The sequence below is a fragment of the Artemia sp. Qi Xiang Cuo genome, chromosome 14, assembly GCF_049724085.1.
Source record: "Artemia sp. Qi Xiang Cuo chromosome 14, ASM4972408v1, whole genome shotgun sequence".
Classification (NCBI taxonomy): Eukaryota; Metazoa; Arthropoda; class Branchiopoda; order Anostraca; family Artemiidae; genus Artemia; species Artemia sp. Qi Xiang Cuo.
In genome coordinates this window covers 62,008,691-62,021,665 of record NC_142807.1, presented here as the reverse complement: position 1 = coordinate 62,021,665, position 12,975 = coordinate 62,008,691, and the positions used below count along the sequence as shown (strand labels likewise).

Sequence of the window (12,975 nt, the reverse complement as noted above, 5' to 3'; positions counted from 1 at the left end):
AAAGGAAATGGGAACTTTGTGGGCGGGTGTAAAGAGGGAGGCTTTGAATAGATTGGGGTGGAGGAGGAGCGTGCGTAGCTGTGTTGGCCTCAGGTGGCTTGGTGATGCGGTGAGTTGTTAGTAGTAGTAGCAATGATTTAATGAGATGCTTGCCTTTGGAACACAAAGGGACGGATAATTATGCTTTACAATTTTTAGAGTACTCTCTTGCTTGCAATCTATATCTGGTGTGTTTTATCCGGTCACGCGACGTGTAAAAAGAGTGCAAATGAAGGCCAAAAAAGAGGGATTTTTGCTCAAAAAGAGTGCAAGTCAAAAAAATTTACGCATCTCCTCTTCTGAATCCGCTCTGAGGTGAAAAAGAGTGCATTTAACATGAAAATTATGCAAGTTAGCAACCCTGTTCCTTGGGTTAAATGCACTTTTGACGAATATGCCAACTACTAAAATTTAAAGCGAATGAAAATTGACAACCAAAAAGAGGGATTTTCACTCTTTCATATCCCCTCTTTGATGAAAATGAGTGCATTTCACACGAAAAGTTTGCAAGTTGGCAATCTTTCACGTGTGGCCGACTCTGAAAACATGTTGTTATAGAAAATAAAAATAATTATTGCAATTTTTCTAATTAAGCTATACCAAATACTAACCATTCACACCATTTTTCATTTTGCTCGTTTATCCATTGTGGAAGTTTCAAAGATCTTGTTGTATTAAGTATAATTTTCTTATTGAATATTTTTCTTAAATCTTCACAAAGTATCAAATTTAGATGTTCTCTTTCAATTTAACGGTTTAATATTTGAAAAAATGGAAAAGTTTCCAAGTGTCTTTAAGAGAACCTACACTAACAGGCGATTGGGAAAAATTTAAAATTGGGTAATTTTAAACTTGAATAATGATTCGACTTTATTTCTACTTATCTTTGGCTTAATGTAGCTCTTTACTTTTCCCTGAAAAACTCTTTTATGGAAGGTTTTGAAAAATTAATTCTTTTATAACAGTTATTCTTACTTGTGATTGTGACTACAAATCGCTTATACCGTTGTGTGATACATTGTAATCTTATTTGTGATCCCAATAGAGACTACCTAATAAAGTGTTCTTTAGACTTTTAGCATAAATTTATTTATATATGTTCAGTTAGCTGAGCCAATTCCGTTTTGTCATATCTTACCTATGTACCAGAATTTTCAGGTGTTTTTGCCGAAACAGATATATATATCCGTTTTATCTCAGGAACGACTCACCTTAGGCCAACAAAAATAGGCACAAGGGTATACGCAATTTTTATACTTAATTTTGAAACAGAATTCAACGCTCTAGCTATAGCCGATTATGAGATACTACTGTCAAAAATCTTCAAAGTTGTTTTTTTTTTTTTTTTTTTTATAAAAATAGATTAGGGAAAATCACTTTCAGGCGATTCATGATCCTACAGCATTAACACACTTGTATTTGGCTATTGTAATGAAAACGTTTCTTTTCTTTTTATTAAAGCTCATTAAGTTTATAGTAGCCAAAAATTAATCAGATCAAAAGAGTTTAACATCAATTCGTTTCATTTATTAATTACTATTTCAGGGGATATTTAGTTTCAATGGAAGCATATGGAGGAATAGACCTAACGCCATCTAGCACAATGATTGTCGTTCAGATAGATTGTGGCCAGGATGATATTCGCATTGTGAGTATCAGATTGGTTTCTTCTTTGATTTTTTATGTATTGATTTTTTTTTACATAATTTTATGTATAGATTAGTACTTCCAATCATTCAAAAAGATAGGGAAAGTGCCCCCGCCTAAGAAATGTCAATATTTTGTGACTTTTCCAGTGATTTTTTTTTGTATTTTCCGTATAAATCACCTATTTTTAATGTGTTTTTATTTCAAAGTTTAGCCTGCTTCCAAAATGTCCAGCTCCTCAGAAAAAAAAAAAAATTAGAATCCAAACTGAGTATTAAATTTATTAATAAGCTAAATACAAGATAATTAAAAATATTTTCCTATTTTTTACAAGAAACAATGAAACCATAGTTTCATCAATAAAACTGAATAAGTTGTAGATAATAAATAAATTTTAAAACTGTCATTGTATTTGGATCACATATATTTGGATCACAAGTATCATCAATAAAAGAGAATGAGCTAGTTTAAATATTTTAAAAATTACTGTTGATGCTTTTGGAAGAGGCCCTTCATACCATTAAAGAAATACCATCCTAACAATTCAGAACAATATTTGTGTTTAGATTTTGGTACTGCAAATATTCTTGCATAGAAACTTCTGGTTAATCTAGTCGATCCTGGTGAACTTTTCTCAATATTACCGTCCAATCTCGTTATATAATTAAATCCATTTTTTTTTTATTCTTATGAATTAATTTTCTTGAAAATTAGATTGATGATATCAATCAATTTTTTTTTCTTTATGGCAGGTTTATTTCAAGTGGGAAAAATGAAAAATTGTATGTTCGTAAAGTAAATTTAATTAAATTATCGATTGACTGTTCTTTATTACTTTACGGGTGAATATTTTTAGTACCTGTAGGCTGGGATCTGGGATTTTATGGAAAAGGGAATCTGAGACATCTATTTTATGCCTTAATTCTGAATTTAGCCAAGTATTCGTCATTGTAAATGTTGCATACGCTCGGTATGTTTCATTCATAGATGGCAACCATTTTAAAAAAAATTAGAAATTATTGTCTTTCTTTGTATGTGTGTGGGGGGGGGGGGCTAAAGGGACTTAAAATTGTCATTCTTTGGCGAAACGGAAAAATATTCATTATCCTGTACTCCCAAAAGAGTACGCTGATAATTTCTTTTTGTGCCTTGCGTCCGGGATGTGCTAAATCTACTATATATGCATATATCGTTTTGTTTGTCTATTTAGTTATTAATAACTAACACATAAAAAAAGTATGAAGGTGGAATAATAATAAGAAAGAAGAAAAACACAAACGAAAAACACAAAATCAATGATAAAATTGAATAAGACGACAGTAAGTTGGCTAGCATGTACAAAGCATACCACAGTTTAACTTGTCGAGAGCACATCCATTATGCTTTCCTAGATTTGCAACAATCTTCGCATAATCAAACTAAGTGTTTTCACTAATATTGGCAACGATGCGCTGACGAAAAGTCGAGACAATATTAGTACTCATAGTATAATTTACCGAGAGCATATCCATCATACATTCCTCAATTTATAGCAACCTTAACACATCCAAACTGTTTTACCTAATATTGGCAACAGTCCGCGGACGCAAGTTCGAGACAGTGCTAGTAACCGATATACCCAGCCACCGAATGCAATCTACAAGAAGGATATTGAATTTTTTACAATAGTGGGGAGAGCAATAGCACAGTTACAGGAGAGAAACTCGTGCTTATATATGTTTAGCAAAATATCAACATCGGAAAAAGCAGCAGAAACAGTAGAAATCATTTGAAAAATACCATTCTAGGACAAACTAACAAAAGGAGGCCTTCAGCAAGCATATATTTGAAATATAGATGTTCTATTTGTAATATTTGAAGTATTTGTATATTTATTCTAGAACTAAAAATCTTAAAAAGCGCAGGAGATAAGAGCCCTCACTGCGTTACTCCTCTTCACTGTTTTATATACAGTATTAAAAAGCGCAGGAGAAAAGACAGTTCCCTGCGTTACTTCTCTTTACTGTTTTACATGAAGTATTAAAAAGCACAGGAGATAAGACACCTCCCTGCGTTACTCCTCTTCACTGTTTTATATGCAGTATTAAAAAGCGCAGGAGATAAGACACCTCCCTGCGTTACTCCTCTTAACTGTTTTATATGCATTATTAAAAAGCGCAGGAGATAAGACACCTCCCTGAGTTACTCCTCTTTACTCTTATAGATGCAGTATTAAAAAGCCCAGGAGATAAGACACCTCCCTGCGTTACTCCTCTTCACTGTTTTATATGCAATATTAAAAAGCGCAGGAGATAAGACACCTCCCTGCGTTACTCCTCTGCACTGTTTTAGATGCAGTATTAAAAAGCACAGGAGATAAGACACCTTCCTGTGTTACTCCTCTTCACTCTTTTATATGCAATATTAAAACGCACAGGAGATAAGACAACTCCCTGCGTTACTCCTCTTAACTGTTTTATATGCATTATTAAAACGCGCAGGAGATAAGACACCTCCCTGCGTTACTCCTCTTCACTGTTTTATATGCAGCATTAAAAAACGCAGGAGATAAGACACCTCCCTGCGTTACTCCTCTCCACTGTTTTATATGCAGTATTAAAAAGCGCAGGAGATAAGACAACTCCCGGCGTTACTCCTCTACACTGTTTTATATGCAGCATTAAAAAGCGCAGAAGATAAGACACCTCCCTGCGTTACTCCTCTTCACTGTTTTATATGCATTATTAAAAAGCGCAGGAGATAAGACACCTTCCTGAGTTACTCCTCTTCACTCTTTTATATGCACTATTAAAACGCACAGGAGATAAGACAACTCCCTGCGTTACTCCTCTTCACTGTTTTATATGCAGGATTAAAAAACGCAGGAGATAAGACACCTCCCTGCGTTACTCCTCTCCACTGTTTTATATGCAGTATTAAAAAGCGCAGGAGATAAGACACCTCCCGGCGTTACTCCTCTTCACTGTTTTATATGCAGTATTAAAAAGCGCAGAAGATAAGACAACTCCGTGCGTTACTCCTCTTCACTGTTTTATATGCAGTATTAAAAAGCTCAGGAGATAAGACACCTCCCGGCGTTACTACTCTCCACTGTTTTATATGCAGGATTAAAAATCTCAGGAGATAAGACCCCTCCCTGCGTTACTCCTCTTAACTGTTTTATATGCATTATTAAAACGCGCAGGAGATAAGACACCTCCCTGCGTTACTCCTCTTCACTGTTTTATATGCAGTATTAAAAAGCGCACAAGATAAGACAACTCCCTGCGTTACTCCTCTTCACTGTTTTATATGCAGTATTAAAAAGCGCAGGAGATAAGACACCTCCCGGCGTTACTCCTCTTCACTGTTTTATATGCAGTATTAAAAAGCGCAGAAGATAAGACACCTCCCTGCGTTACTCCTCTTTACTGTTTTATATGCATTATTAAAAAGCACAGGAGATAAGACACCTCCCTGTGTTACTCCTCTTTACTGTTTTATATGCAGTATTAAAACGCACAGGAGATAAGACACCTCCCTGAGTTACTCCTCTTCACTGTTTTATATTCAGCATTAAAAAACGCAGTAGATAAGACACCTCCCTGCGTTACTCCTCTCCACTGTTTTATATGCAGTATTAAAAAGCGCAGGAGATAAGACACCTCCCGGCGTTACTCCTCTTCACTCTTTTATATGCAGTATTAAAAATCGCAGGAGATAAGACAACTCCCTGCGTTACTCCTCTTCACTGTTTTATATGCAGTATTAAAAATCGCAGTAGATAAGACAACTCCCTGCGTTACTCCTCTCCACTGTTTTATATGCAGAATTAAAAATCGCAGGAGATAAGACACCTCCCTGCGTTACTCCTCTCCACTGTTTTATATGCAGTATTAAAAAGCGCAGGAGATAAGACACCTCCCTGCGTTACTCCTCTGCACTGTTTTCTCTGCAGTATTAAAAAGCGCAGAAGATAAGACACCTCCCGGCGTTACTCCTCTTCACTGTTTTATATGCATTATTAAAAAGCGCAGGAGATAAGACACCTACCTGAGTTACTCCTCTTCACTCTTTTATATGCAGAATTAAAAAACGCAGGAGATAAGACACCTCCCTGCGTTACTCCTCTACACTGTTTTATATGCAGTATTAAAAAGCGCAGGAGATAAGACACCTCCCTGCGTTACTCCTCTTCACTGTTTTATATGCAGGATTAAAAAGCGCAGGAGATAAGACACCTCCCTGCGTTACTCCTCTTAACTGTTTTATATTCATTATTAAAAATCGCAGGAGATAAGACACCTTCCTGTGTTACTCCTCTTCACTCTTTTATATGCAATATTAAAACGCACAGTAGATAAGACCCCTCCCTGAGTTACTCCTCTTCACTGTTTTATATGCAGCATTAAAAAGCACAGGAGATAAGACAACTCCCTGAGTTACTCCTCTTCACTGTTTTATATGCAGCATTAAAAAACGCAGGAGATAAGACAACTACCTGAGTTACTCCTCTCCACTGTATTATATGCATTAGTAACACTCGCAGTAGATATGACACCTCCCGGAGTTACTCCTCGTCTCTGTATTATCTGCAATATTAATAATCGCAGAAGATAACACAACTCCTTGCGTTACTCCTCTCCACTGTTTTATATGCAGTATTAAAACGCACAGAAGATAAGACAACAACCTGCGTTACTCCTCTTCACTCTTTTATATGCAGTATTAAAACACACAGAAGATAAGACACCTCCCTGCGTTACTCCTCTTCACTGTTTTATATGCAGTATTAAGACGCGCAGGAGATAAGACACCTCCCGGCGTTACTCCTCTTCACTGTTTTATATGCAGTATTAAAACGCACAGGAGATAAGACACGTCCCTGCGTTATTCCTCTTCAATGTTTTATATGTAGTATTTAGTCGCATAGAAGAATTTGAATGCAAAACTATAAGAATAATTTTACCTGAAACAATGACCCCAGAACTATAAAGAGAAAAAATAAAAGCTGACTATGAACCCATACTGTCAAATGCTGTTCGAAAGATACGTGACACAAAAATAAAGACAATTGTTTTTGGAAAAAAAAGATTAATATGTTTTGTCTTCAGTTTTCTTCATGACGATTTGAAGAACAGGACATCCTAAAATAACATTTAAATACCAATATGAATAATTTTCACATTTATTTTCAAATTCTTTTGAACTTGGAAAAAAAGGTAAAATCATATTAAGTATTAAAACACAGTTTTTATTGTTTCTCAAAAGTATTGCTTCACAGTTTTGTTGTTAAAAAACTAAAAAAAACTAAAAATAAGATAAAATAATAGACCGAAGTCAAGATAGAACTAGTAGATAGAAGTAACTATAAATAGAATTGATAGAAGAAATAGACAAAAGTAAACATAACATAATAATAATAAAAAAAAAATCCTTTGGTATTTTTCTTGGACCTATCTATGCGTAGGCTATATGGGACCTTTTAACTGCTTATTAGTAATGTTGCCTCAATGTGTGTGAGTTTTGCCTCAATATTTGTCTATTTTTATCTGGGAGCTTTAACTGGCTCTTAGAAATTTTGCCTCAATGAGGCAATTTAGAAGAGCTATTACTTCCAGCACCCAAATCAATTCAGAGTCAGGATAATTCGACTTTTCTGGCATTCTATCAATCAAAAGGCCTAAGAAGAGGACTGTTTTGGTACGAAAAGGACTAAAAAGAAGTTAACAAAATAATAACTATGTTACTGAGTTATAAAAAAGTTATCTTTTTTATCCCCTTACAGACGTACAACACAGATGAGTCATACGAGCTAAGCATAACTCAAGATTTAGGTGAAGTTGTTAGGGTCAGCATTACAGCACCAACTGCATTTGGTGTACGACATGCACTGGAAACACTATCCCAGCTAGCCGCTTGGGATGATTTGGCTGGATCTGTTGTCTTAGTTAATGAGGTAAGCTATAGGAAATTTAACTTTCCACTGTCAGAATTATATCAAAAGAAACTATAACGATCACCCTATATCACCCTTTATAATCTTTCAGAATTCCTGTGGCCAAACTTTTTAGAATGGATTGGGTGGTATTAGCATAACTTGCAGAGCTGGGATAAGATATCCGAATAAACGAACAAAAAGCCGACATCTATTTCCTCAGAAATCTTAGAAAGCCCATTTAACTTCTCCCGTTTTGGGGCCAAAGATAGAGACATTCACTTTTAGCGAAGTTTTTTTTCGATTAAGCAGAACAGAGTTTTTTGTTCTGCTTAATCGAATTAAGCAGATTAAGTAGAACAGAGTTGCTAGGAAAACATAGGTCTAGACCTTGTTCAAGTGCTCATTTATCGCAGTTACTAAATTAGGAAGACAGTTTCTTTTTTATTTATTTATTTTTTTTTTTTTTACCAAGTAATTACCTGTAATACATTATATATATACATATGTATATATACACATGTATATACATATATATATATACACACACACACACACACACACACACACACACACACACACACACACACACACACACACACACACACACACACACACACACACACACACACACACACACACACACACACACACACACACACACACACACACACACACACACACACACACACACACACACACACACACACACACACACACACACACACACACACACACACACACACACACACACACACACACACACACACACACACACACACACACACACACACACACACACACACACACACACACACACACACACACATATATGTATATAAATATATGCGCGCGCGCGCGCGCGCGCGCGCGCGCGCGCGCGCGCGCGCGCGCGCGCGCGCGCGCGCGCGCGCGCGCGCGCGCGCGCGCGCGCGCGCGCGCGCGCGCGCGCGCGCGCGCGCGCGCGCGCGCGCGCGCGCGCGCGCGCGCGCGCGCGCGCGCGCGCGCGCGCGCGCGCGCGCGCGCGCGCGCGCGCGCGCGCGCGCGCGCGCGCGCGCGCGCGCGCGCGCGCGCGCGCGCGCGCGCGCGCGCGCGCGCGCGCGCGCGCGCGCGCGCGCGCGCGCGCGCGCGCGCGCGCGCGCGCGCGCGCGCGCGCGCGCGCGCGCGCGCGCGCGCGCGCGCGCGCGCGCGCGCGCGCGCGCGCGCGCGCGCGCGCGCGCGCGCGCGCGCGCGCGCGCGCGCGCGCGCGCGCGCGCGCGCGCGCGCGCGCGCGCGCGCGCGCATACGATACAGAATTACGACACAGAAAATACGATACAGAAATACGATATACATCCTAAATTACGAAACAGAAAAGAGTGAAAAGCTATAATACATTGTCTTTCAGTTAAATTTCTTAGTCGAATCATAGATTCTCTCGATGGTGCCTTCGCGCTCGGATGGTGGCTAGTCCCCTAGGAAAACTTAAGAATGAGTCCCTTGCCTTGGAGACGATCACCCGACACTAAGGCTCACGAAATAACTCTGAGGTATCGAACCTCCTTGAGGTACTGAAGGTATATGGGTCTTACCGCAGCAAGATAGTATTTTATGCCATATTTATGAGTGTTTTGTAAATAGCAAATGGTGTATTTGACGCAAAAAAGTCCCACAAAGGAATGACCACGATTCCGTCTCATCCACTCCAAAAAATTTCCTTTCTCATATCCCTTAACCCTTCACACTTCCTCGGAAAACGCAAAATTTTCCTCCCACTATATCCCACACATCCGACAGCCTTAAGAACTACTCTTCATTCTAACACTTCCCAGAAGTCTTCTTCTCCCCCCAAGCGGCATAAATTTATCTCTACACGACATTAGCCGTTTTTTTATCATTCCTAGCAAACCCAACTCTAAAATATATCTCCTCACACCATGTCTCTTTTACCCTTGAAAACATATACGCTCTAAACTATTGGTTGAATACATAGTTAAACCTTTACATACATATTTTATACGTTTTAAACCATTATCAACTTAATAAATTAAAAAATCATGAATATTTGGGGGAAATGTCCATTCTATAGGTAGCGGCAGTGCACATATTTGAGGATACAACATGTAAGATAAAAGTAGCAAAAAGGCATGCATTTTATAACCATTTACAAGATCAAGGGATAAAATGTAAAACCTATCAAATAAGATTAATTATAATCCCAAATTTTGAGTAGGACTTTATTCCTCAATGTTCTACTCCACTCCAATCGTTCAAGTGCACGCATGCTAAACACATACACATTGTACGAGGTATCATAGCGCACGCTGTTGAGCCGCCAGTAATCCCACAGAGAATATTCTAATAGAAACATCTATAGAAAGCAAGTTGTGCAGGGAAACAACTTTCACTGCATTCATTTTCAAACAGTTCGTGGTAACGAACTGTAAGTAAGGAGCGACCCGGCTCAATGGTAACCGAAACTCTAGAAAACGGGTTTTTGATACCAATAGATATATCAAAGGAATCAGATTTAAATGCTGATTTCAAATATATAACTTTCATCAAGTTTAGTTCTACCTATCAAAAGTTACGCGCCTGAGAATATTTGGCTGATTTTCGAAAAAAGGGAGAAAGACCCCCTAAAAGTTATAGAACCTTAATGAAAATCACACCATAATATTCAGCGTATAAGATAACCCTACTGTAGTTGTTTAAAGCTCCTATAAACAAAATTGGGGAATTTTCCATTTTTTGCCCGAAGAAATATCACGGTTGGGTTTTTGTTTTTTTTTTTTTTTTTTTTTTTTTTTTTTTTCCAGGGGTGATCGTATCGACCCAGGGGCCCTAGAATATCGTATGAGGACTCATCCGAACGGAAACTGAAATCTATAGTTCACAATTGGAGTGACCAAAACAACGGATGGAAACTAGACCCCCTCCCACGCTCAATTCTTTCCCAAATCACCCGATCAAAATTTTTAGACAACCATTTTGTTCAACATGGTCGAAAATATGATAAAAATGTCTTTTAGGATGACTTGATCCCCCAAAGTCCCCAGGGGAGGGCTGAAAGTTATGAACTTTACTCAATGTTAACATATAGTATTGGTTATTGGGAAGTATACAGACTTTTTCAGAGGAGATTTTTTCTGGTAGGTGGGGGAAGGAGAGGGTCGGGGGCTATATGGAAGGATCTTTCCATGAAGGAAGTTTTCATGGGGGAAGGGAAATTGCCATGAAGGGGGCACCGGACTTGCCAGCATTATTTATTGGTTATTGGGAAGTATACAACCATTTTCAGGAAGGATTTTTTCTGGAGAGGGGGGCTAGAGGAGGGGATTACTCTGGAGAATATTTCCGTGGAGGATGTTTCTTTGGGGTAAGGGACATTTCTATGAAGGGGGCGCCGGATTTCCAAGCATTATTTAAAAAACGAGCAGAAATTAAATAAAAAAACAAGTTTTTTTCAACTGAAATGTAAGAAGGAATATTAGAACTTAAAACGAACAGAAATTATAACGTATGTGAGGGGGTTCTCCCCCAAGTCAATACCTCGCTCTTTACGCTACAGTTTTTTTTAGTGCTTTCAAAAGTGCTCTATATTCTAATTAAACGGCCTTTTTGATTAAAGGGTTTTTGTATAAAATATTTTTTGAAATTTTAATGTAAATAGAGTGGTATTGAATAAGGGGAGAACCCCTTCATATACGTAATAACATATACGTAATAAAAAAAACAATAAAAAAACAAGCGATACGGCTCAATAATAATCGAAACTTTTAAAAACGAAATTTTAATGTCAATAAATGTATCAAAAGAATGTGTTTATAATGCTGATCCTAAATATATAAATTTTATTAAGTTTAGTATTACTCATCAAAGGCTACGAGCCTGAGAAAATTTACTCGATTTTTTAAAGAGGGGGGACACATCCCCTACAAGTAAAAGAATTTTAATGAAAATCACACCGTCAGATTCAGCGTAACAGAAAACCCCATTACATAGGTTTCAAGCTCATATCTGCAAAAATCTGAAACTTTGTATTTTTTGCCAGAAGAAAAATATACAAATATAGAAGTTAGTTACGTAAGTTAATTTGTAAAGACATTCATTTAGCAAAAGAAAATTAAAATTTTGTATGCAAATAAAAGCTGCATTAACTAAAAAACGATCAGAAATTAAATAAAAAACAAGTTTTTTAAACTGAAAGTAAGGAGCGACATTAAAACTTAAAATGAACAGAAATTATTCCGTATATGAAAGGGGCTGTCCCTCCTCAACGCCTCGCTCTTTACGCTAAAGTTTTTTATTGTTTTAAAAAATAGAGTTGTGAGAAAGTCAAACTTTTATTGTTTTAAAAATAAAGTTGTGAGACAGAGTCAAACTTTAGCGTAAAGAGCGAGGCGTTGAGGAGGGGACAGCCCCTTTCATATACGGAATAATTTCTGTTCATTTTAAGTTTTAATGTCGCTCCTTACTTTCAGTTTAAAAAACTTGTTTTTTTTATTTAATCATAATATAGATCGATAGATTTACCTATAGGCCGAACAAGCCCATACAACACAGCATTCAAAGCACGAACTTATGTTACTTTCCTTTCAAGAACAATATCATGCGTACAATTTTTTTTATTATTATTATAAACCTAACAAGGTCATCCACCATAGTACTCTATAATACACATTACACAAAATAACAAGCATAATACTCTACCCCCCCCCCCCAAAAAAAAAAATGTTTTACTCTTCTTTCTTCATCACTTCATTAGCAGTGGTCTGCAGGATCGTTTCTGTTATGGTTCTAGGCGGTATTTGACATTTTCAAACTCCTGATTTAATTGTCAAAAACATTGTGCAAGACTGTTCTTAATGTGGGGACCAGCAGGATGATATCATAGGCAACGCTGTAGCGGTGCCTATAGTAAAGGCCATACGGCTCCAATGTTTTATTATTTATTTGTTATTATTTTTTTCCCCAGAGGCACTTCATATGGAGGGGGTCGTCGTAGAAACTTAAAAGGGGGCTCATTTGATTGGAAATCGAGAATTCTAGTGCCCTTTTTAATAGTCGAAGATGATTGGAGGGCAACTAGCCCTCCCCCCCCCACGGCAATCATTCCCCCAAACACATCCAATCAAAATTTTGAGCTAGCCATTTTGTTCAGCGTAGTTGATTTCCAGATAGAAAATATATTTTTGAGGAGCACACTTCCACAACCCTTAGGGCAAGGGTTTTAAGTTATTCCCTGGGGGCATATAAGGTTTTTACAGAAGGCATTGTCGTAGAAACTTCAAAACGGGCTCATTCGATTGGAAATTTAAAGGGCTAGTCCCCTTTTTAATAGTTGAAAGTGATTGAAGGGCAACTAGCCCCCCACACCCATAATTCCCCCA

General features: G+C 37.9%; 1 protein-coding gene across 1 annotated transcript in view; it reads left to right on the top strand.

Annotated features, from left to right (window-relative positions):
- Positions 1 to 1,584: 1,584 nt before the first annotated feature.
- Positions 1,585 to 12,975, top strand: part of LOC148944725 (chitooligosaccharidolytic beta-N-acetylglucosaminidase-like) — a 66,669-nt gene continuing 55,278 nt past the window's right edge. Inside the window, exons 1-2 of the mRNA XM_089100183.1 lie at positions 1,585 to 1,687; positions 7,454 to 7,624. Coding sequence (XP_088956309.1) covers positions 1,601 to 1,687; positions 7,454 to 7,624 — 258 coding nt within the window. The 5' untranslated portion in view covers positions 1,585 to 1,600. The remainder of the gene's footprint in view (positions 1,688 to 7,453; positions 7,625 to 12,975) is intronic.